The following is a 22,224-nucleotide window of genomic DNA, read 5'->3' as shown; positions in this document are numbered from 1 at the left end:
GCCTGAGTGACAGAGGGAGACTCCATCTCAGAAAAAGAAAAAAAAAATCAATCGGGCTTGGTGGTGTGTACCTGTAGTCCCAGCTACTTGGGAGGCTGAAGTGGGAAGATTGCTTGAGCTTGGGAGGTAAAGGCTGCAGTGAGCCATGTTAGCACCACTGCACTCCAGCCTGGGTGACGAAGTGAGACCCTGTCACAACAACAACAGCAACAACAACAAACCTGGCCAAACATATTGTGTAAATAAAAGAGAGGGCAGGGTCAGTTGGTCTTATAATTTTGGGGCTACTCTTAATTTTCATGGATGAAATCAGTAGTACAGGCAACTCACTGCTTCCTCTCATCACTGAACAAAATCATATCTTCACATAGTATTGTTTTCACAGCCTTGCTGGTCAGTGACATCTGATGAAGATCCTTAAGTTTATTCCCTGTGTACCAACATCTGGATGTCACACAGAATTGAGGCAGTTAAGGAGAACTCCACACAATGTTTGCTATGGTAATGTTGGCCCTCTGCATGAGAAGCCAAAGGCAACATGTAATAAATGTCTTCCTCCATTGTTAGTTTTCCCCCACTGCTCATGATAAACAGTGAGTGAAAAAAAAATTCAATTCAATGCAAGAAATATGAGGGTCTTGTATATGCCACATACTATGTTTTAAGTTGGCTTTAGTAGGAGGGCCCTGGAGCAGGGGCTGAGGTAGGATACACATACATAAATAAGAGCTCATTGCTATCCTCGAGGAACTCACAACTAAAGGTAGGATAAAATGACAGGAGAGAAGCCAAATAAAAAAGGTGAAGAGGAAATCGTGAGGCCCTTCCTCTCTCTTCTAGGTGTGTTTACTAACAGGTATACTGAGGCCTGGGAAAGGCAGTTAAGAATAGAATAGTCATGTCCTATTCTTTAATATTCCATGTTTACCAATAGGCAGGATATAACAAATTAGCATTATAATATGATAAATTAGCATAATATTTTTACCTTTTTCCACAAAATAAAACATAGGTGCTAATGCACCTTATCTGGCTCTATTACTCTTCTAAAATCTACCTTCAAGGCCAAGAGACAACAAGGCTTGGTGATACAGTGTTAGGATTTTCTCTCTGTTAAGCTGGGATGAAATCTTCCAGCTATTATATCCCCCCAAAATGTTGTGATTCTTTCAACAGTTACCTTGATGTCAGCACTAAAGTTGTTAATTTTTTGCCAGCCCGAGTTTTCCAAATGAAAGTTTGCCCATCTAAGCAGAAGCTCTTCTGGAGACAATTTCATAAGTTCCTCCAAAGTCTCACCATCTCGGAGTAAAGCAGCCAAGGCTAGAAGAAAAAAAAAAAAAATCCCACAGTTATTATATGACACAATAATGGTCATGCCAAGTTCATTCAGTCTTTTGACACTGTTAAGTAATAGAGGTGCAAAAACTACTATGACGTAGTTCCTAGTTTCAAGATACTCATAATCTACTAAAAAAGATAAATATATAACAGATATAATAACATAATACTACAATTTATTCTTTTCTCTGTTATTCTTCACATTTCAAATACCAAATGAGGTTATGGCCTTTAAGCTTAATGCAAGCTTCACATTATGTCATATGTTTGTATAAGTTGTTCTTATTTAACACTTCTAAAGTCAAGGATTTGGGTCTGGGTGCAGTGGCTCACGCCTGTAATCCCAGCACTTTGGGAGGCCGAGGTGGGCGGATCACGAGGTCAGGAGATCAAGACCATCCTGGCTAACACGCTGAAACCCCATCTCTACTAAAAATACAAAAAATTAGCCGGGCGTGGTGGTGGGCGCCTGTAGTCCCAGCTACTTGGGAGGCTGAGGCAGGAGAATGGCGTGAACCCGGGAGGTGGAGCTTGCAGTGAGCTGAGATCGCACCACTGCACTCCAGCCTGGGCAACAGAGCGAGACTCCGTCTCAAAAAAAAAAAAAAAAAAAAAAAAGTCAGGGATTTGGGGGAAAGATGTTTACAATTTGGGAATCTTTTACTTAACCTTTTGATTAAAGTAGTCTAGAAACACGGTGGTATTTTTATTTAAGTAAAATTAATCAATTAACTCTTGAAGGCTCAATCCTATTTTAACAGGAATATAATTCATCCTTATATTTTCTTTTTCTTTTCTTTCTTTTGAGAGAGTCTCGCACTATTGACCAGGCTGGAGTGCAGTGGCGTGATCTCGGCTCACTGCAACCTCTGCCTCCATGATCACGGCTCGCTGCAACCTCTGCCTCCCAGGTTCAAGCGATTCTCCTGCCTCAGCCTCCTGACTAGCTGGGACTACAGGCACATGCCACCACGCCCAGGTAACTTTTCTATTTTTTGTAGAGACGGGGTTCCGCCATGTTAGCCAGGGTGGTCTCCAACTCCTGGCCTCAAGTGATCCACCTGTCTCGGCCTCCCAAAGTGCTGGGATTACAGGCATGGTCCAGCACACCCGGTTGCAATCTTACATTTTCTCTCTTTTTTTTTCTTTCTTTCTTTTTTTTTTTTTTTTGAGACAGAGTCTCACTCTTTCGCCCAGGCTGGAGTGCAATGGCACAATCTCAGCTCACTGCAACCTCCGCCTTCCGGGTTCAAGCAATTCTCCTGCCTCAGCCTCCGGAGAAGCTGGGACTACAGGCACGTGCCACCACGCCCGGCTAATTTTTTGTATTTTTAGTAGAAACGGGGTTTCACCATGTTAGCCAGGCTGATTGTGCCACTGCACTCCAGCCTGGGTGACAGAGTGAGACCCTGTCTCCAAAAAAGAAGATGGTGCAAAATGGTGGAGCTGAGGGTGGTAACGGGGTAGAAGTTGTGTAGGCAGAACAGAAAAAAATAGATAATCAAGTTTGAGGACTTCAGGAAAGCTCCTTAAGCTCTCTGTGCTTTTGTGTCATTATTGCAAAATGAATTGTAAAGTGCCAGACAAATGTGAATTACTAGTAAAGAAGAGAGTCATGTAATTAGGCTATTTTCCTGAATAACTCTATAGCATTACCTTATGTTCATTCTAGTTACCACCATTTAATCACCTCCATTAAGTGAGAGCACGAAAGTCTGCATGACTAGAAAAAAATAACCAATAAACAACTGCCAGAATGACTGTGTTCCATTACCTTCATTCCTGCTTAATTCAATGTCAGCGAACAAACCGATCTTAATGATCTGCCAAAGCAGTCCCAAAACCAGATGAGGTTTCCCAGCCCTCAAATCTTCTGCACCAATGTTCACAACATGACACCCAATGGCAGAAGCAGAGTTCAGTGCCAAGTTCAAGTTTTCCTGCAAGACAGCCAAATTACACACTTGCTTCTTGACCTTTCCATTTTTTAGCAGTCTACTTTCTCCCTTCACTGAAAATAACATTCAATGAGGAAATTAATACCCTGTATTAATTTTATCCATATATGTGTCACAAAAAACAAATTCCAGAGTTTTGTGTTAGAAAGCTTAGCTAAGACAAATTTCAGCCTTATTGCTATTGCCTTTTGCAGAATCTCATGAGAAGTTAACTTTGTATTTTTATTTGGTACCTTTTGAAGTATGCTGGCACTAAATGAAAAGGCTGAGTACCACAGTAAATATATCCATGTGAGTAAAGTGTTATAATTCCAAAAATGCCTAAATGGGTGAGAGACCAACAGTACTGCATATGCCCAAAAGAGTTTTAGAAGTTATCAATGTTCACATCCCAAGAGGTGCTCTTCTCTGAGGGAATTTTGCTAATAATCTAATATTCACTTGATAGAAAAAAAAATGCTCCATTTCTTAAGCACACCAGTTAATTAAGAGCTTATATACTTCTGCTTATCTCTGCAGTGCTTGAACACATTATGAAATGAAAAGAACATGGGGCTTTGAAATCAGAATGGGATTTGAACCTCAGTTCCAACATTAATCTCAGGCAAGCTCAGAAACCTTTCTGAGTCCCAGTTCTGTCTGTATAATCTGGATAACAATCCCACACTCAACAGTTTTTACAAGGATTGATTGGGAGCCTACAGAGTGCAGAGGCTGAAGTCTGCAGAACAGGTCCTCAAACAGTAATTTCATGTTAAAGGGAGGGGAGAACAATGCACACCTGAATGATGAAGGGTGTAAGTTTCTTCTTGTTGATTGCTCTTTCATCAATGGTATCAGGAACTGAAAGGTTAATCATTTTACTGAAACAAAAATAAAAAAAAAGGCTGATGTAAAAAAAAAGAGCCGATTTCCTTTTATAAAGTGGCTGTAAATATTTACAAATATTTTAAAGCTTACTATAACATCTCTTTCATGTACTCTAAAAAATGCAGCTAGATGACTTTTATCATGTTGATCATAATAAACTACACATATGGAAAATAAAAACTAAAAATAAAAAAGGCCAAGGCCTGATGTGGTGGCTGATGTCTATAATCCCAGCACTTTGGGAGGCTGAGGCAGGAGGACTGCTTGAGGCCAGGAGTTCCAGACCAGCCTGGGCAATATAGTGAGACCCTGTCTCTACAAAAACGATAAAAAAATTAGCCGGGCATGGTGGCATGTGCCTGTAGTACAGGTTACCCAGGAGGCTGAGGAAAGAGGATAGCTTGAGCCCAGGAGTTCAAAGTTACAGTGAGCTACGATCACACCATTCCACTCCAGCCTGGGCAACAGAGCAAGACCCCGTCTCAAAAGAAAAAATAAATAAATAAATAAATAAAACCCTGGCCAGGCATGGTGGCTCACGCCTGTAATCCCACACTTTGGGAGGCCAAGGCAGGTGGATCATCTGAGGTCAGGAGTTGGAAAACAGCCTGGCCAACATGGGAAAACCCCGTCTCTACTAAAAATACAAAAATTAGCACAGCGTGGTGGCACACACCTGTAGTTCCAGCTAGTCGGGAGACTGAGGCAGGAGAATTGCCTGAACCTGGGAGGCGGAGGTTGAAGTGAGCGGAGATCATGCCACTGCACTTCATCCTGGACAACACAGCAAGATGCCGTTAAAAAAAAAAAAAAAAACCAAAAAGACCAAAATATGTGCATAGTAGTTGGGTATCTCTGAGCAGAGGATTGTAACATGCTTTCTCTTTCAATTTTTTTTTTTAATTTTTTCTCATTCTTTTATGAAAGAAAATAACTTGGATATTGAAAACAAAACTTGGGCCAGGTACAGTGTGGCTCACGCCTGTAACCCTAGCAATTTGGGAGGCCAAGGCAGGCAGATTGCTTGAGCTCAAGAGTTCAAGTCTAGCCTAAGCAAGATGGTGAAACCCCATCTCTGCAAAAAGTTAAAAAAAAAATTAGCTAGGCATAGTGGCGCATGCTTGTAGTCCTAGCTACTTTGGAGACTGAAGTGGGAGGACTGATTGAGCCCAAGAGGTCATGGCGGTAGTGAGCCATGATTGAATCACTGCACAGCAAGACCCTGTCTCAAAGAAAAAAAAAGTGGGGGTGGAACTTTATTGAATATATTTTAAAGACAGATAAAATCCTGCATTGGAAATGAGTCTTTTCCACAAAACAGTAAAATTAGTTGAGCATGAGATTCTTTCATTCACCAAATGTTTACCGAGTGCCTCAACAATGAGCCAGACACTATATTTGGTGCTGGCAGTATAGTGGCGAGAGAAAGATTAGGTAGGCTATAGTCTGTGACTCATTAGGAAAAATCTCATTTGGTAAAATCTAGATTTAGACTTTAACATTTTATTTTTTATTTTGTTATTTTTTAGAGACAGGGTCTAACTCTCGCCTGGGCTGCAGTACAGAGGCCCAAATCGTAGCTCGAATCACTGCAGCCTCGAACTCCTGGGCTCAAGGGATCCTCCAACCTCAGCCTCCAAGTACCTGGGATTACAGGTGCGAGCCACTATGCCTGGCTCTAACATATTAGATGTTCATAATACTGCCCTAATAAATTTTATTCTACAGAAAGAAAGCCATGCTTCTTTCCATGCAAAATTTAAATCTTAGTTCAATATGATTATCTCTTATTATTTTTACAATTTATATATTTTTTGAGTTCTGCAGGGTGAGTCCCCAGAGAGGGAAACTTGCAGTCTTCTCTCTATATTAAAATGCAAGGGAGGCCGGGCACGGTGGCTCATGCCTGTAATCCCAGCGCTTTGGTAGGCTGAGGCAGGAGGATCACTTGAGGTCAGGAGTTCGAGACCAGCCTAGCCAACATGGTGAAACCCTGTCTCTACTAAAAATACAAAAATTAGCTGGGTACGGTGGTGAGCACCTGTAGTCCCAGCTACTCGGGAGGCTGAGGCATAAGAATTGCTTGAAACTGGGAGGTGGAGGATGCAGTGAGCAGAGGTCACGCCACTGCACTCCAGCCTGGGCGACAGAGCAAGGCTCCATCTCAAAAACAAAAACAAAACACACACATGGGAAATTATTTCTTCACTGCCTGTAAACAGAACACAAAGGAAATGTATATATATATATTCTTATTTCTTAGACAGACAGGGTCACCCAGGCTGGAGTTCAGTGGTGCAAATCCTGGCTCACTGCCGCCTTGTACTCCTGGGCTCAAGTGATCCTCCTGCCTCAGCCTCTCAAGTAGCTGGGACTAAAGGGGTGCAACCCCATGTTGGGTTAATTTTTAATTTTTTTGTAGAGACAGGGTCTCGTTTTGTTGCCCAGACTGGACCTAACTCCTGGTCTTCAGCGATCTTGCTGCCTCAGCCTCCCAAAGGGCTGGGCATGAGCCACCATGACCAGCCTATCTTACATTTTTAAAATCAGCTTTTCAAACAACCAAAATGACCCTACTGCAAAAAGAAGAATTGTGTATACTATAATATATACTGTCAGCCGGGCGCAGTGGCTCACATCTGTAACCCCAGCACTTTGGGAGGCCGAGGCGGGCAGATCACCTGAGGTCTGGAGTTCGAGACCAGCCTGACCAACATGGAGAAACCCCATCTCTACTAAAAGTAAAGAAATAATAATAAAAAAATTTAGCCGGGTGTGGTGGTGCATGCCTGTAGTCCCAGCTACTCAGGAGGCTGAGGCAGGAGAATGGCTTGAACCCAGAGGCGGAGGTTGTGGTGAGCTAAAATTGCACCATTGCACTCCAGCCTGGGCAACAAGAGCGAAACTCCATCTCACACACACAACATATATATATATATAATGTTATATTATATATAACATATATGTATAATATATATTTTATATATTATACATATATATTTTGTATATATACATATATACATGTATAATATACATATATATACATATACACATGTATAATATATGTATATTATACATATATATTTTGTATATATACATATATTTTGTATATATGTGTATAAAATATATATGTGTAAATATATATACACACATATATTTTATATATGTGTATATGTACATATATACGTATATATTTTATATATATATAGTCATCTGAAATATGTCAGTTGCATTACCCTAAGCACTTTGTATGTAGTAATTTACTTAATGCTCACAAAAGCCCTGTGAGATAAGTATAATAATGTGGAGATCATAACAGATGGAAACTGAAATGCAAAGGGGTTGAGTATTATGATCACAGTTGTACCGCTTCAGAGTGGCAGGACTGAATAGAAAGAAGTCAGGCAGACTGATTATGGAGCATGCTATTAACCACTGTGTGACACTGCCTCTATAAATTGGAACATCGACTGGCAGTGTTGATAATCTTGTGTTATGTCTGCCAAGATGCTGTTGGCTGTGGGGCAGCAGCAGTGACAAAAGCATTTTTTAGAAATAGGTCATTGGAGAGTGAGAACTGAAGAGTAGCCTCTTTTTTTCTTTTGGAAGCTGTGGTACTTTAGAATAAAGAGACACTGACATACTTAAGTTCAACAAAGTTGTAATGTTCTGCTGGCCTGGTGTTGAGAAGAAAATGGAGGCTGAGAGCTTCCCTATAAAGAGGTTGTCGATTTATGGCTGAATTTTAGATGCATGGACAGACCTAGAGATTAAATGAAAAAGGCAGAACCTGGATAATTTTCCATTCTAATTATTTCTTGAGGTGAATCTGTCAAGCATGCAGAAACAAATATATCAATTATATGGAAGGCTATTTTTGGATATCTGGATATAAAACAAGCTAACATCTTACCAAAGCACAATTCCATCACCAACAGCTTTGAACAGGTCATCGGTGTTAGGGTTCATTGGTATAACATGTCTACAATCAGGATCATTTTCCAAAGCTTTGTTTATCCAGTTAACAAAAGCATATTTTTCTTCCTCTAAAATTATGTTAAATAACAAGACATTAGTTCATACTCTAAGTTGTTAAATATTTGACTCCAAAGCCTAAAATAGTTGTGCAGTAGTGCTGAAAGTTAATGTGTCAGAAACATGTGGTTATTCTGTGTGGAAACCCAGACACTTGGATGCAACACAGTGGTTATTAGGAATTACAAAATTAAGAAAAAGAATAGAACACGTTAACCAGTCCTCAGAAAAGTTACAAAATTCCTTAAAAATTATATTTATATTACTGTATAATGCACTGTAATAAAGCCTGTCATTACATGGATTGTATCCTGTCTCTTGCAAGCTAACAAAGCCATACAATAAACACTTATAATGCCTTTATGACAAGTATTAGTCTCAAGCCTAAATACATGTCACAAAGGACTTCTACTGTATTCTTAATTAGAAGGTAATGTTTCTCTAGAGCCCGTCCTTGACATTACAGCAACCATCCCACTTAGCACATTGTGTTAACCTATTGCATATGAAATGATTACCTGAGTAAGAATGCTGTGTTCCTTCGCTGGACAACTCTGAAGTTCCACCCAGAGCACAAATACCTTCTTTCCTGTTGATTGCTTTGCGGAAGGTCTTGGCAATATCACTACTTTTTACCTCTTGAAAAATCTATTAATTAAAGTAATTTTGTTGATTCACAATTAATTTCAAACTATGCACAATAAGCATATTTATATTCTTTTATATCTTGATCACTTACATTTTTTCCACAGCTGATGTTAAAAGATACAAAAAATTGGGCTTGAGTTTTTGAAATGCTAAACAAGTACTACAATACCCCTTCTGAAAATGAAGCACCAGAATGTCAATTGCACACACTTGTCAAAAACATTAAGCGCTACATGCATTGAACTCACTTTAAGCCAAAAACTAATGTGGTTCAAAGGCACAGGTAAATCTGTTAATTTTCTACAAACAAGGAAGGCTTTATTCTTTTCCTGGAGAGAAAACATTGAAGAATCCCCCTACTTTAATAAAAATTCTTAATGCAAAGAAAGATAAAATTTTATGATTTAACCAAAAAACTATTTTACAGTATAATGGGGTAGCTCATTAAGAATTCATTAAATCAAAAGTTACAGAATAATGCAGTTAAAAAATGTGTTAAGCTGATAGTAATAGATGACTATCAAGAATAAACACCAAAAAGAGGCTTTTCAGTGATTGTCTTATTGGGGCATTTATGAAGTCCAGCTTCTCTTCACAGTAAGGAACATTCTAATTGTACAAAAGCAAGTTATAACACAGTAAGTTTCACATCCTAGTACTGTGTAACTACCTGATTGGACATTCTATCTGTCTATATTTTTCTGAGGTATTGGAATGTACCTAATTCCAAATGTGTTCCTGATCCACCAAAGTGCATGGCTAAATTAGTCAAAGCCAGTAAAACAGGAGCAAGATGTAGAAACTGTATACAACTTTCTTTAAATGGCGTTTAGAATTCCATTTAAGTGGATTCATTGAAAGAAAACTTAAGACTTAATGGGAAAGTTGCTGAACAAATGCAGTTCAAAGACCTTTAACATTCGTGATAGATATGTATTCACACACACATCTCAGGAAGATGCAGCCTATGTCTACGGTTCATAGAACAGGGTTACAATATACATAACAGTTCAGGTTGTATGTGTCAGAGCAGGCACGAGCAGAAGCAGAAATCCAGCCCAAGCTATACTAACCAAGCCTTGTGTCTTGCACAGGACTGTGTCAGACCGAAAGGAGTGCCTTGTTGTATTTCGTCTTTCCAGGAGGGTACCTTTTTGTAATTAATCCATCTAGAGAAAGTGACTTTTAGTAACTGGTAGAAAAGTTGCTGTATGTGTTGTCAGTGGCCCTATTACTTAGTCATCTTTTCCTGTTACCTTTCTTAAATCCTAACTTTCTTTGGACTTACAAATAAAATTTTGTTTGAGAGAATAGTTAGTAAGCACTTAAATTTTACAAAATCAAGCTTACTTAGTATTTCCATCGCTGCGATTCTGTGCTAGCTTTACCAGTAATTTTGGAAGTGGAATTTTAGAATAAATGTCTGTGTGTGTCTATGTTTGTATATGTATGCAGACACACACATACACACTACTCTAAATACTAAACACAACCAATGAAATCACCCTTCCTGCTCTATGGCCATTATACTGACTTTCACTAAGTATCAACAGTGTGGAGCTCACGCACACACTTCAGGCAGTTTTCAAATGATTAAAATATTTTTATTTACAATCTGATTTTTTAGTCCAACTGTGCCTTAACTGTGATGCATTTTGATCCTATAGCTCTCCTTTTGATAACAACACACCTGCTCTGTGAAAAGACAATAGTCACTAGTCTACTTCTTTCTGAACTCTACTTCATTGTCTAATAAGTTAAAATCTGAAAGGTGTGCATTTCTTCATGCCTAACATACCACAAGTCCCTGCAATGACAAAAGTGTTACAGCTTCAGAATGAGATATGTAAAGTTATTTTTCTTATTACAAGTGCTTCTGCTTCAAGAATCATTTACTTCTAAAACTTAGGTTGTTTCAATGATCATGATTTCAGCTAAAAAATAAATCCAAATTTGTTTATGTCACAGAAAAAAGGATTAATTCATATTTAAAAAAGAGAACGTCTGGGAATTCGAACTAATAACTAGAACTAGAAAAGTAGGCTGGGCACGGTGGCTCACATCTGTAATCCCAGCACTTTGGGAGGCCAAAGTGGGTGGATCACTTGAGGTCAGGAGGAGTTCAAGACCAGCCTGGCCAACTTGATGAAACCCAGTCTCTACTAAAAATACAAAAATTAGGTGGGCGTGGTGGTGCATGCCTGTAACCCCAGCTACTCGGGAGGCTGAGGCATGAGAATCACTTGAACCCGGGAGGTGGAGGTTGCAGTGAGCCAAGATGGTGCCACTGCACTTCAGCCTGGGCAACAGAGCAAGATCCTGTCTCAGAAAAAAAAAAAAAAGGAAAATAAATTAAACATATATATACATATATATAGAATGTCTCTGCTATATATCCTAATGCAATTACTTACATAGCTTTAGTAAAACTCCTTCTTATGCTTGGCAATGAAATGCAAAGTTGTAATTAAGTTTGTTAATTTTCAAAGGTCTTGCAAAAGTTACATGACCTTCATTTTCTAAATTGTTTCAAATAAACTATTCCAGCTAAGCTTAAACTTTTAGTTTCATAGTATTTTCCTCTATTCCCTTGGTTTTAAAAAAGTAAAAATGGGCCAGGTATGGTGGCTCCTGCCTGTAATCCCAGCACTTTGGGAGGCCAAGGTGGGCGGATGGTTTGAGGTCGGGAGTTCGAGACCAGCCTGACCAACATGGAGAAACTCTGTCTCTACTAAAAACACAAAATTAGCTGGTCGTGGTGGCACATGCCTGTAATCCCAGCTACTCTGGAGACTGAGGCAGGAGAATCCCTTGAACCCAGGAGGCAGAGGTTGCAGTGAGCCGAGATCACGCCACTGCACTCTAGCCTAGGCAACAAGAGTGAAACTCCGTCTCAAAAAAAAAAAAAAGTAAAAATGATAAGAAAGAACTGAAGATTTGTGTCTATGATATTGATTCACTACACAAGAATTTGCATTTTACTTTCTACTTTAGTAAAGAAATCGCTTAAGTGGATGATAAAACTATTTGAGTACAAGCTTTGGCTTGACAAGAAATGTCTGAAATCAGAGATAGCACAAGGCTGACTACTGTGCTGGAGTCTTCTCAATGAATCTTTTCAAAGCTGCCCGTTGTGATACTAATGAGCTCACTGTTTTGTGCTGTTTTCTCTCCACAAGGAAAGACTTGCTTTATCATCTGTGAGCTAACTGCTGCTGTACTTTTTTCAGGAAGCCATAACTACTCTTGATCTATACATCTTTTTCAGTCTCCGTTATGGAATATATATGTTTTTTATTCCTTTTATTAAGTTTCGCCTTCTTTCTCTCAAAGACTCTCAGCAACCGGCTAACTTCTTTTGACCCCAGAGTTAGCTCAACACAGGACGAGTGGCCAAACCAAAACAATCCAGAGGCATATGACTTAAGAAAGAAAGATTTCAGAAAGAATTGCAAAAAAAGAATTGACTGGCTTCCAGTGTTTGGGGCTTATTTCCAAAATGTTTCCAAAGAGGCAGGATTGAATTTTTCCATTATTTTGGAATGTCTTGTAGGCCTAAACTTAGTAATATTTGAAAAACATAACTTCTTTTTTTTTTTTAAAGAAAGAACTACCCCAGCAACTAACACCTATATAGTATTTACTATATGTCCGAGACTGTTCTGGGCAGCTTACTTCTCTGCTGAAAGTGCCATACTAGTTTAACAATCAAAGAAAAAAAGTCCCATTATCTTGTAAGCATAAAAATCCAGTATTTTTAGTTTTGAAGTGCTTAGAATTTTAAAAAGCAGGGTATTAAATTTAATTTTCACCTTTAAAGTTTACATACATATAATTTTGGGACTGTTTTTTGCCATACACACACACACACGCGCACACACACACAGACATTTCTCTGAAATTAACATAAACTGTTTTTGTTTGTAGTCTGGTTTGCAATTAACACCCCTTAAGCAACAATTCAAAGAAAAAGCAGAAACCTAACAAGCAAGAACATGTTTATATCTATTTCCTTATGCCAATATCTAACAGGAATAACATGATTTCTATTTCTTGGATAACTAAGCTCTACCCATATTTTGTTTGACAATTTGTAAGATGTTTCATTGATGACAAGGCAGATGGGTGCGGACAGACATTTGGTTAATACAGTCATAGTAGTAGTAGCATCTGAAAACTTCAGGTAGGTTACTTTACTGTCCTTGATATTTCAAATTTCTTGAATAGCAGGGAGGTACTGGAAAAAGCCACTAGTCCTCTGTGTAATGTTAGGCAAAAAGGAAAAGTCACTTCCTTTTTCAGAAATCCAAGTTCGTTTGTTTCTTTTCATTTGAAAAGTGTAGGAGTGTAAACATAATGATTCCTTCCAATTCTAAAATGTATATTCTAACCTAAAATGTCCTCACGAATGTTGTTTTCTTAAAGCCCTGGTGTTGCCAAAATTATTGTGCATGTTCTTTACTTTTAAAGAATATACTAAGGTAATCACACCTCCTCCCTTAAAAGCCACAAATAGCTGTGTAAAAACTACATTTCAAAATCTACAAAATTAACAATTTCCCCAAGATCATTTTCAAAGACACTTTTACAATTTTGTCCTTAATATAATGACACACTGCAAATCCTATTGATTTTGGTCTGTTCTTTCTAATAGATTAAAAAATTCTGAGCAATACATTTTATCAAAAACAGCCAATCATAGTTAACTGCTGCTCTGCGCTACTTTAAATTCACAATTAACCATGCAGTTAAAAGGGGAGCAAGTGATACATCAGAAAACATGCAAGTGCTCAAATTGCAAATAAACTGCAACTTACTATTGAACATAGAATTCAAAACAAAAGGCTTTGGCCATAACTGGAGACAAAAAAATGGTGGGAGGAAATCAGTATTTCAAAAGAAAACGGCAGGAACGATATCATTACAATTATGACACAAGTCTGCTTTTTTTTTTTTTTTTTTTTTTTTGAGACGGAGTCTCACTCTGTCACCAGGCTGGAATGCAGTGGCACAATCTTGGCTCACTGCAACCTCCGACTCCCTGGTTCAGGCGATTCTCTTGCCCCAGCCTCCCGAGTAGCTGGGATTACAGGCACGCACCACCACGCCCAGGTAGTTTTTGTATTTTTAGTAGAGACCGGGTTTCACCATGTTGGCCAGTATGGCCCTCGATCTTATGAGCTCGTGATCCGCCCGCCTTGGCCTCCCAAAGTGCTGGGATTACAGGCGTGAGCCACCGTGCCCGGCCGACAAGTGTGCATTTTAAAAACAATCACAAAATGCTGTCAGCTCAGTAGGCATCATTACTTAGTCAATTTGCTTCTTGAACTACTACAGTGTTCTAAAGGTGTTAATTCTAATTGGAAAGAACATTTCAAAATTTCACTTGCTATGGTGAGCCACAGTTACTGATGGAAGTACATGCTATCGTTTCAGTTGTCTTGGGGAAAAATAAACCATGACAAAGGAGGATAGGAGCGCTGGGACATTTGTGATAAATATTAGGCACTGATAACTAGTTTGTGATATACTGAAAGGAATCCCTAGTAAGATCTAGTCAAACTCAGCCTTAAATTAATAATAAATACACCAATAAAATCTTAAAGGTATCCTTAATTGAGGGAAGAAGCAACAACTATTCTTTTATTTTTAAAATTAATTAATTTATTAATTTAGAGACAGGGTCTTGCTCTGTCACCCAGACTGGAGGGCAGTGGTGTTATCACAGCTCACTGCAGCCTCAAACTACTGGGCTTGAGCAATCCTCCTGCCTCAGCCTCCTGAGTAGCTAGGACTATAGGCTCGAGCTACCAGGCTGGGCTAATTAAAAATTTTCTTTTGTACAGATGGGGTCTCCCTAAGCTGCCCAAGCTGACAAGTTCTCCCTAACTTGCCCAAGTTGGTCTTGAATGCCTGGCCTCAAGAGACCCTCCTGCCTCAGCCTACCAAAGTGCCGGAGTTACAGGTGTGAGCCATCACACCCAGCCAGCTATTTTTAACACGTATCTCAAATACACTGTCAATAAATACAGACTGAAAATGGCATAAGTCTAAAAAATCTAGACCTCACTTGCTAGCAGCCAATAGTGGTAGGCATTGAAGAACCATGTGCCATGTATACATTTTCCAGGCACTGAGTAGAGAACACCAAACTAAGTTCTGGGAGTGGGGTGGGGGGGTGAAAGAATTAAAAACTCAGCCCCTAACCTTGAAGAATATTTGATGAAACTAGAGAAGAAAACAAAAATGTTAAATGCCTCTTCCAATGGACTGAAAAGATATGCTTCAAACTTTTAATTATCAAAATTATCATCCTAGAGAGAATGGTTCAGTTAAATACCCCTACCACAAGAGTGGAAAACAACTTTTTAATGAGAAAGTTCAGCTCAGGAAGCTTCCGAGACTGTGAGTCAGGGTGTATTATTAAAATTTTGGAGCACACTGTTCACCACGGGAGAGAGAACACTTCAAAGATGTCACTTAGCACCTTGATAACTGCCCTTTAATGATGACATGAAAGGAGACTGTTCGCCTTATATAACTTATCACCTTAACATCTTATCATGTTATATCTTTGTTTCTGCAGTGCTCTTTTTCTCAATTCATTTGTTAAGATATTCCAGCAGCTAAAAGAAGTACATTTAGTGGGCAGGATGACAGAAATGTTATTAGTTATAACAGTACTAATATGATATATTTAAGAACTTAACATAATAGTACTTAATACTATAACATCCCACTAGACGAGGGAACATCTATTACTTCTAATAATTGTGAATTTTCACATACTTACATAAACAAATTCGTCAAAACTTATTTTCCCATCTTTATTCCTGTCACCATCCAGCATGAGTTTCTGAATAATTTCTCTCACTTTATATCCTGGTAATGGCATATTAGCTTCCTTGAAGAGCTCATGAAGTTCATAGTCACAAATGAATCCGTTGCTGTTGAGATCTTTGTAAAAAAGGAGAGCAAGCAAAAAAGGAAAAAAAATTGAAAGACATAAGTTAGAGTATTTCCCTTCATTTGAGGCTCAGTTCATAAGCTCACTTAAATAAAATATTTTCTTATTGTGGGGAACATAAAGTTGTTTGAAAGGGAAATGGACATTTAAATGGAAAAAGCAAGGTTTTACATCATGTATCCTGTGATTTAAGCAATGTATAAGTAGATTTACTTAAAAAGAGCATCCCTAAGTTCAAGAAAGCATAGTTGGCTAATACAATTATTATTAACTTGGCGCTAATAGGATTTTAAAAAAAGAACTAACAGATCGTAAACCTACAAAACACTTCCATGGTATAGAACAATTTCTACTGTAAGTATAGGAATTTTGTGTTTCTTATTCTTCCATTGCTCCAAAAAGAACTTTTATGAACTTAATGCTGATTCTGTTTCAAAGTACACCTGAAATTAAGCAGTCATGTTCAGTGCCAATTATTTTAAGAGTTAATGTAAACAAACATAAATTCAAGACAAATATAGAGTTTATAAAAATAAATGCACTACTGAGGAAAGCAGATATTTAATATGACTCTATAAATAACCTTTTAATTTTTGTACTACTGAAGTTTCTCAGAGTATGTCTTGAAGTGCTGATTAAATGAATGATGTTTATTCTGAAGCTTTTAAAAATAGAAAAAAAAAACCTGATCAATGACCAAAAGTTAATTTATTGAGAAAAAGGCTAATGTCCTGAGGGTTGTAACCACTTGAGTATATATTTTCCTGTGAATAAAGTTTGATGTTCACAAGTAATTTCAAATATCTTCTGTTCCTTAGGTCCCACTGATTTTCATATGTAAACTTAATTATAATAGAAGGAAACAACCTGAACAGAGAAATGACTCAAGATGACCTTAGCGCATTTAAGAAAATATATTGTGACCGGGCACGGTGGCTCACGCCTGTAATCCCAGCACTTTGGGAGGCTGAGGCGGGTGGATCACCTGAGGCCAGGAGTTTGAGACCAGCCTGGCCAACATGGTGAAACCCCGTTTCTACTAAAAATACAAAAAATTAGCTGGGCGTGGTGGCGGGCACCTGTAATCTCAGCTACTTGGGAGGCTGAGGCAGCAGAATCACTTGAACCTGGGAGGCGGAGGTTGCAGTGAGCCAAGATAGTACCAGTGCACTCCAGCCTGGGCAACAGAGTGAGACTCCGTCTCAAAAAAATATATAAAATAAAAAATAAAAAAATAAAGCAGGCTGGGCACAGTGACTCACGCCTGTAATCCCAGCACTTTGGGAGTCCGAGGCAGGCGGATCACTTGAGGTCAGGAGTTCGAGACCAGCCTGGCCCATATGGCAAAACCCCGTCTTCACTAAAAATACAGAAATTAGCTGGGTATGGTGGTGGGCGCCTATAGTCCCACCTACTCGGGAGGCTGAGGCAGGAGAATCACTTGAACCTGGGCCAAGATTGCGCCAATGCACTGCAGCCTGGGTGCCAGAGCAAGACTCCATCTCAAAAAAAAAAAAAAAAGAAAAGAAAAGAAAAGAAAAAAAAGAGAAAAAAGCGTAAGGAGTTAGACTGGGGCTATCTTGCCCCCAGGGGACATTTTTGATTGCCATAACTGGAGAAGGGAGTTGGGCTTGGAGAGGAAGCACCTGGCATACAGTGCGTAGAGGCTGGGGATGCTTCTAAATATCTTACAATGGATATGACCCCTTCCTTGTATGTACAACACAAGAGTTATGCAGCTTAAAATGTCAATTGTGCTGAAGTTGAGTAACCCCAGGTTATAGAGATATTGGGGGGCAGGGATGGTGGTGGTGCTACTACTTAGACAGAATGGGTAAGGAAGGCCACTTTGATGAGGTTATATTTGAATGAAGACTTCCATGAGGTAAGGGAAGCAAATCATGTGGCTATCTGGGGCAAGAGATTTCGGGTAGAGAAAATAGCAAATGCAAAGTCAGTGATGCTGCAGTGTGTCTGGTGTGTTTCGAGAAAAGTAAAGATCCAAAAGTAAAGATCCAATATGACTTGGGTAGAGTGAACAAGGGGGAAAATGAGAGATAAGGTCAGGGAGCTAGCTGATCATATAAGCTCTGCTAGGCCAATGTATTCCATGGAATACACTGACATTTCTTTCTAAGTGTGATCTACGTGTAGTTCACATTGTCCAATTTTTGGTCAATTACTAAAATTGCAATTTGCAAGAATGCCTGGGGGATTAAAAATTAAATTAAATTAAAATATTAAGTATACTGCATGGAACCATCTTGCAAATATTTTGAATGCTGATGAAATTCTGTTTAGTTTTAATGCAGTCTATTTTAAGTATTAAATTTTCTTAAACATTGATTACTACATTTTAAATCTATGAATTAAAACATCTGTACCTTTATTTTTACTTTTGTATTTCTTTGAGACAGGGTCTCTCTTGCCCAAGCTGGAGTGGCACGAGCATGGCTCACTGCAGCATCAACCTCCTGGGCTCAAGCAATCCTCCTGCCTCAGCTCCCCGGCATGGCTGGGGCCAAAGGTGGGCACCATCATGCCTGGCTAATTAAAATATCTGTACTTTTAAAACATCAATAACAAACCATTCAATACTTAGTGTGAAAATCACTTAGATTTCCTTTGAGGTAAAGCACTTAATTTCCCTAGGATGTATATTCACTTTCTTTGCTTTGGATTTATAAAAGGTCATACATCAAACTCTTCATTTCTACATGTAAAGTATTTCTATGTAGAAATCAATCCATCAATAATGTCTGCAGTTGCTAAAAAGAACAAAGTAATCCCCATGGCACTGAGGCAAAATTTTAGTGGCTCTTGTTTTATGAATGTCTTGGGCTTAAATACACCTGCTCCCATGCATATACCAACTTGTTTTGCCTACGTCCTTTCTAAAATTACAGTGGAGTTCAGTACTAGAGAGTAAGTGTGGCATAGTGAAAGAAACACAGCATACATGCTTGAAGAGACACACAGTGGGAATAATGTGAAACAATGTCTTATCTCAACTTGGCTATTAATTTGCACAAGTTACCTCTTCAGGTCCTAGTTTTCTCATCTGTAAAAGGAGTGCTTTGGACCACATAATCTCTAAAGTTCCTTTTTGGTTCTATCACACTGATTCTAAATCAGAATACACAAGACTTCACAACCCTCCCCTCACACAAACACTTTTAAAACCTGGAGATAGAATAGTAACACATATTAAATACAGATAGAGAGTGATAACATTCTGATCACTACTACACCTTATTACCTAAGTATAATATTCTTTCATTTTTATGATATCTTTGGAGGAAGAGATAGCTTATTCTTTTAACTATCAAAACGTTGTCCACTTCAGTGGGTTCTTTTTTTCTTTTAAGCTATTTTCTTTATTTTGAGACTAAGTCTCACTCTGTCACCCAGGCTGGAGTGCAGTGGCATGATCTTGGCTCACTACAACCTCCGCCTCCTGGGTTCAAGCGATTCTCCTGCCTCAGCCTCCTGAGTAGCTGGGATTACAGTGCCACCATGCCTGGCCAACTTCTGTATTTTTAGTAGAGATGGGGTTTCGTCATGTTGGCCAGGCTGGTCTTGAACTCCTGGCCTCAAGTGATCCTCCCACCTTGGCCTCCCAAAGTGGTAGGATTATAGGCATAAGTCACCAAGCTCAGCCAATTTTTTAATTTAAAAAAGTATCTTTAGAGACAGGGTCTCATTCTGTTGCCCAGGCTGGAGTACAGAGGCACAATCATAGCTCACTGCAGCCTTGAAATCCTGGGCTTAAGCAATCCTCCCACCTTAGCCTCCTGAGTAGCTGAGACTACAGGCTCTCACCACTATGCCCAGCTAAATTTTTGTTTCTTGTATTTTTTGTAGAGACAGGGTCTCACTATATTGACCAGGCTAATCTCAAACTCCTGGCCTCAAATGATCCTTCCACCTTGGCCTCCCAAAGTGTTGGGATTACAGGTATGAGCCACTGTGCTTTGACTCTAGTTTAGACTGGAGTATATAACAGGTATGTAACAGGATTTGTTCTTTTTGTATTCTCAGTGTTATAATGGAAGTGGAAGGTAGAGATGTTTTAAATTAGATGTGGGAGAACTACAGTGGATTCAAAGCTATATGAAACTGACTAAGGCCCAGAAAGTTTATCTGGCTGCCTATTTGTATTAGGTTAGACTACAGGTCTGGTGGCTGGGACTGGTGGCTCATGCCTGTAATCCCAGCGCTTTGGGAGGCCGAGGCAGGAGGATCAGTTGAGCCCAGGATTTCGAGGCTGCAGTGAGCTATGACGGCATCATGGCACTCTAGCCTGGGCACCAGAGTGAGACAGTGTCTCAAAAGCAAAAACAAAAAACTCCAGAAGTTTGGGTCGCGGGGAGAAATTACTATTTGCCTGTATCCTCCCTGAAATAACCTCTCTTGAACATTAATTAGAAGACAGTTCACTGATGTGATTAAAAGATGCCAGGAAGTAGCCACCCTAAAACATAATTAACATAAAATAACCACATTTGGAAATTTCATTTTGAAGTAAGGGCAGTAGTAAGAAATGCTTTTAGAAAGGGACAGGAAAATTTTAAAGGAAATTGGAGGAATAAGAATTTGTCATTACATGACAAACTTCCTTATTAGGCTGCAAATCTCCTGATAAAGATTCTTTTAAATCTTTGTATCTCCCACCCCAATATGTAGCACAATCTTTTGTATATAATAAGCAATGGAAAAAAATTATTTTTGTAGAATCACTGATTCTCAGGAATTGACCAAAGAAAGAATGCTCTAATCCTAGATGAGCATTTTAGAAACAAAACTAAACAACAATGACAGAAATACAGAAATAGCACTCAAAGACTGAATGGCAATTCATCGAGAAACCAAAACTTGACAGAAATATCCCTTAAATAACATTCAATCTCATTCCCTTTGTTCTAATCCTGTCCCTACCCAGCAGCCTTCAGATCTGTAATTTGGTTTTCTAAGTGAACACACCCATCAAGGAGGGCCCAAGTGGACAACCAGTGATAGCTCTCTGGTCAGGATCTCTTTTGTTCCAAATGTAGAAACCTGCTTTGGCTTTATTGAGAAAGGAGATGTGCACTTGTTTAGGTATGAGTCACCATCCAGAGCAAACTGAGTACCTACCCTGTGGGAAGACACCCACTGGGCTACATACCAAAGATACAGAAATGAATCAAACGGAACCCCTGGGTCTTACTTGAAACTGTGGCTACAAAATCCTTGTAAAAATTTTGAGTCACTTCGAATACATATCCTTAGGCTTTCCTGGATGACAAGAATGTGCGTCGTCTTCTAAAAGTTTTACCTATTCTGCCATTTTCCCATAGTTTAGCCCCCAGTGTTAGTCCAAATTACACTACCTCCCATGATCAAAGGCATTTTAGTGTTAGTTAGAGTCAATTTTATCAAGCCTTTCTTAGAGCTCTTAAATCATATATTTTGAAGAAAATAATTTCAATTTAAACAAGAAGGCAGAGGGAGCCTAAAAAGGCAGCTAGCAATTAATTTTACAAAACCTCCCAGCTGGTAAAGTACTTGAGAGACAAAATAGCATGCAATTATTCTTAAAGAGTTTTATGCTAATTTTATTTCGAACCCTCAGTCAAAAAACCAAAAACACATCCTTAAACAATATCAAAGATCTAACGTGGTTTGGAAGGCCAGTAAAAAGGTAGCATAATGGGATTTTAGAAAGCTTCCATCTCATCAGGTGCTCACAACTTTTAGTCTACTTCTAAGACTAACTTGTAATTTTAAAAAATAAACATAAATGCTGATGACTATTCAATCTAATTTTCTACATCGGAGAAAAGTAGTTTCGTTTTACAAACTGGCTAAATGATAGTCTTTGAGTCATGTTTTCCTTATGTGTAAAATAAAATAGCTGAGGTACTTGAATGATTTCCAAATAACCCAAAATGAATTTTGGATAATTTTTTGTTATTCAAAAGCAAAATGAGAATAAGAATAATGTGGCAAGGTTTTTCAAAAAGACAATTTAATTTTTTGAAATCATAAGACTATGTCCTTATTTGTGGTTACAGTGTCCACTTTAAAAACAGAGCACTGGAATTAGAATGTTGCTGTTCAGTATGTTTGATGGTGAATTTCTCCTATTCTGAGTTTTGACATAAACATGAGAATTTAATAATAAACTGACCCAAAATAACATACCTAGATTGGAAGTCGTTTTAACAACTGGAAACTAAAATCACAACCACCAGGCATGATGGCAGTCCTTTATTTTCTCATTCATGCTGCCAACACTCTGCAACACCTTTTTGGCTCACTTGCCATTTTCTCATTAACTATACATTGGTATGGAGTGGGAAAAGCTCTGTGTTTTGAAGACTCTTCTGTTTCAGCATCATAGTTTCCGACCAGCTGATAAAG

General features: G+C 38.7%; 1 protein-coding gene across 4 annotated transcripts in view; it reads right to left on the bottom strand.

Annotated features, from left to right (window-relative positions):
- PLS3 (plastin 3) overlaps nucleotides 1-22,224 on the bottom strand; it is an 89,536-nt gene that overhangs the window by 12,515 nt on the left and 54,797 nt on the right. For all 4 annotated transcript variants that reach the window (XM_016943366.4, XM_016943364.4, XM_016943367.3 and 1 more), the window contains exons 3-8: nucleotides 15,646-15,809; nucleotides 8,723-8,852; nucleotides 8,083-8,215; nucleotides 4,081-4,162; nucleotides 3,116-3,281; nucleotides 1,181-1,323 (exon numbers count right to left, since the gene is read on the bottom strand). In XM_016943366.4, coding sequence (XP_016798855.1) covers nucleotides 1,181-1,323; nucleotides 3,116-3,281; nucleotides 4,081-4,162; nucleotides 8,083-8,215; nucleotides 8,723-8,852; nucleotides 15,646-15,809 — 818 coding nt within the window. The remainder of the gene's footprint in view (nucleotides 1-1,180; nucleotides 1,324-3,115; nucleotides 3,282-4,080; nucleotides 4,163-8,082; nucleotides 8,216-8,722; nucleotides 8,853-15,645; nucleotides 15,810-22,224) is intronic.

Source organism: Pan troglodytes, chromosome X (assembly GCF_028858775.2).
Source record: "Pan troglodytes isolate AG18354 chromosome X, NHGRI_mPanTro3-v2.0_pri, whole genome shotgun sequence".
NCBI lineage: Eukaryota > Metazoa > Chordata > Mammalia > Primates > Hominidae > Pan > Pan troglodytes.
The sequence above is the reverse complement of the archived record's forward strand: the minus strand, read 5'-3'. Positions and strand labels throughout refer to the sequence as shown.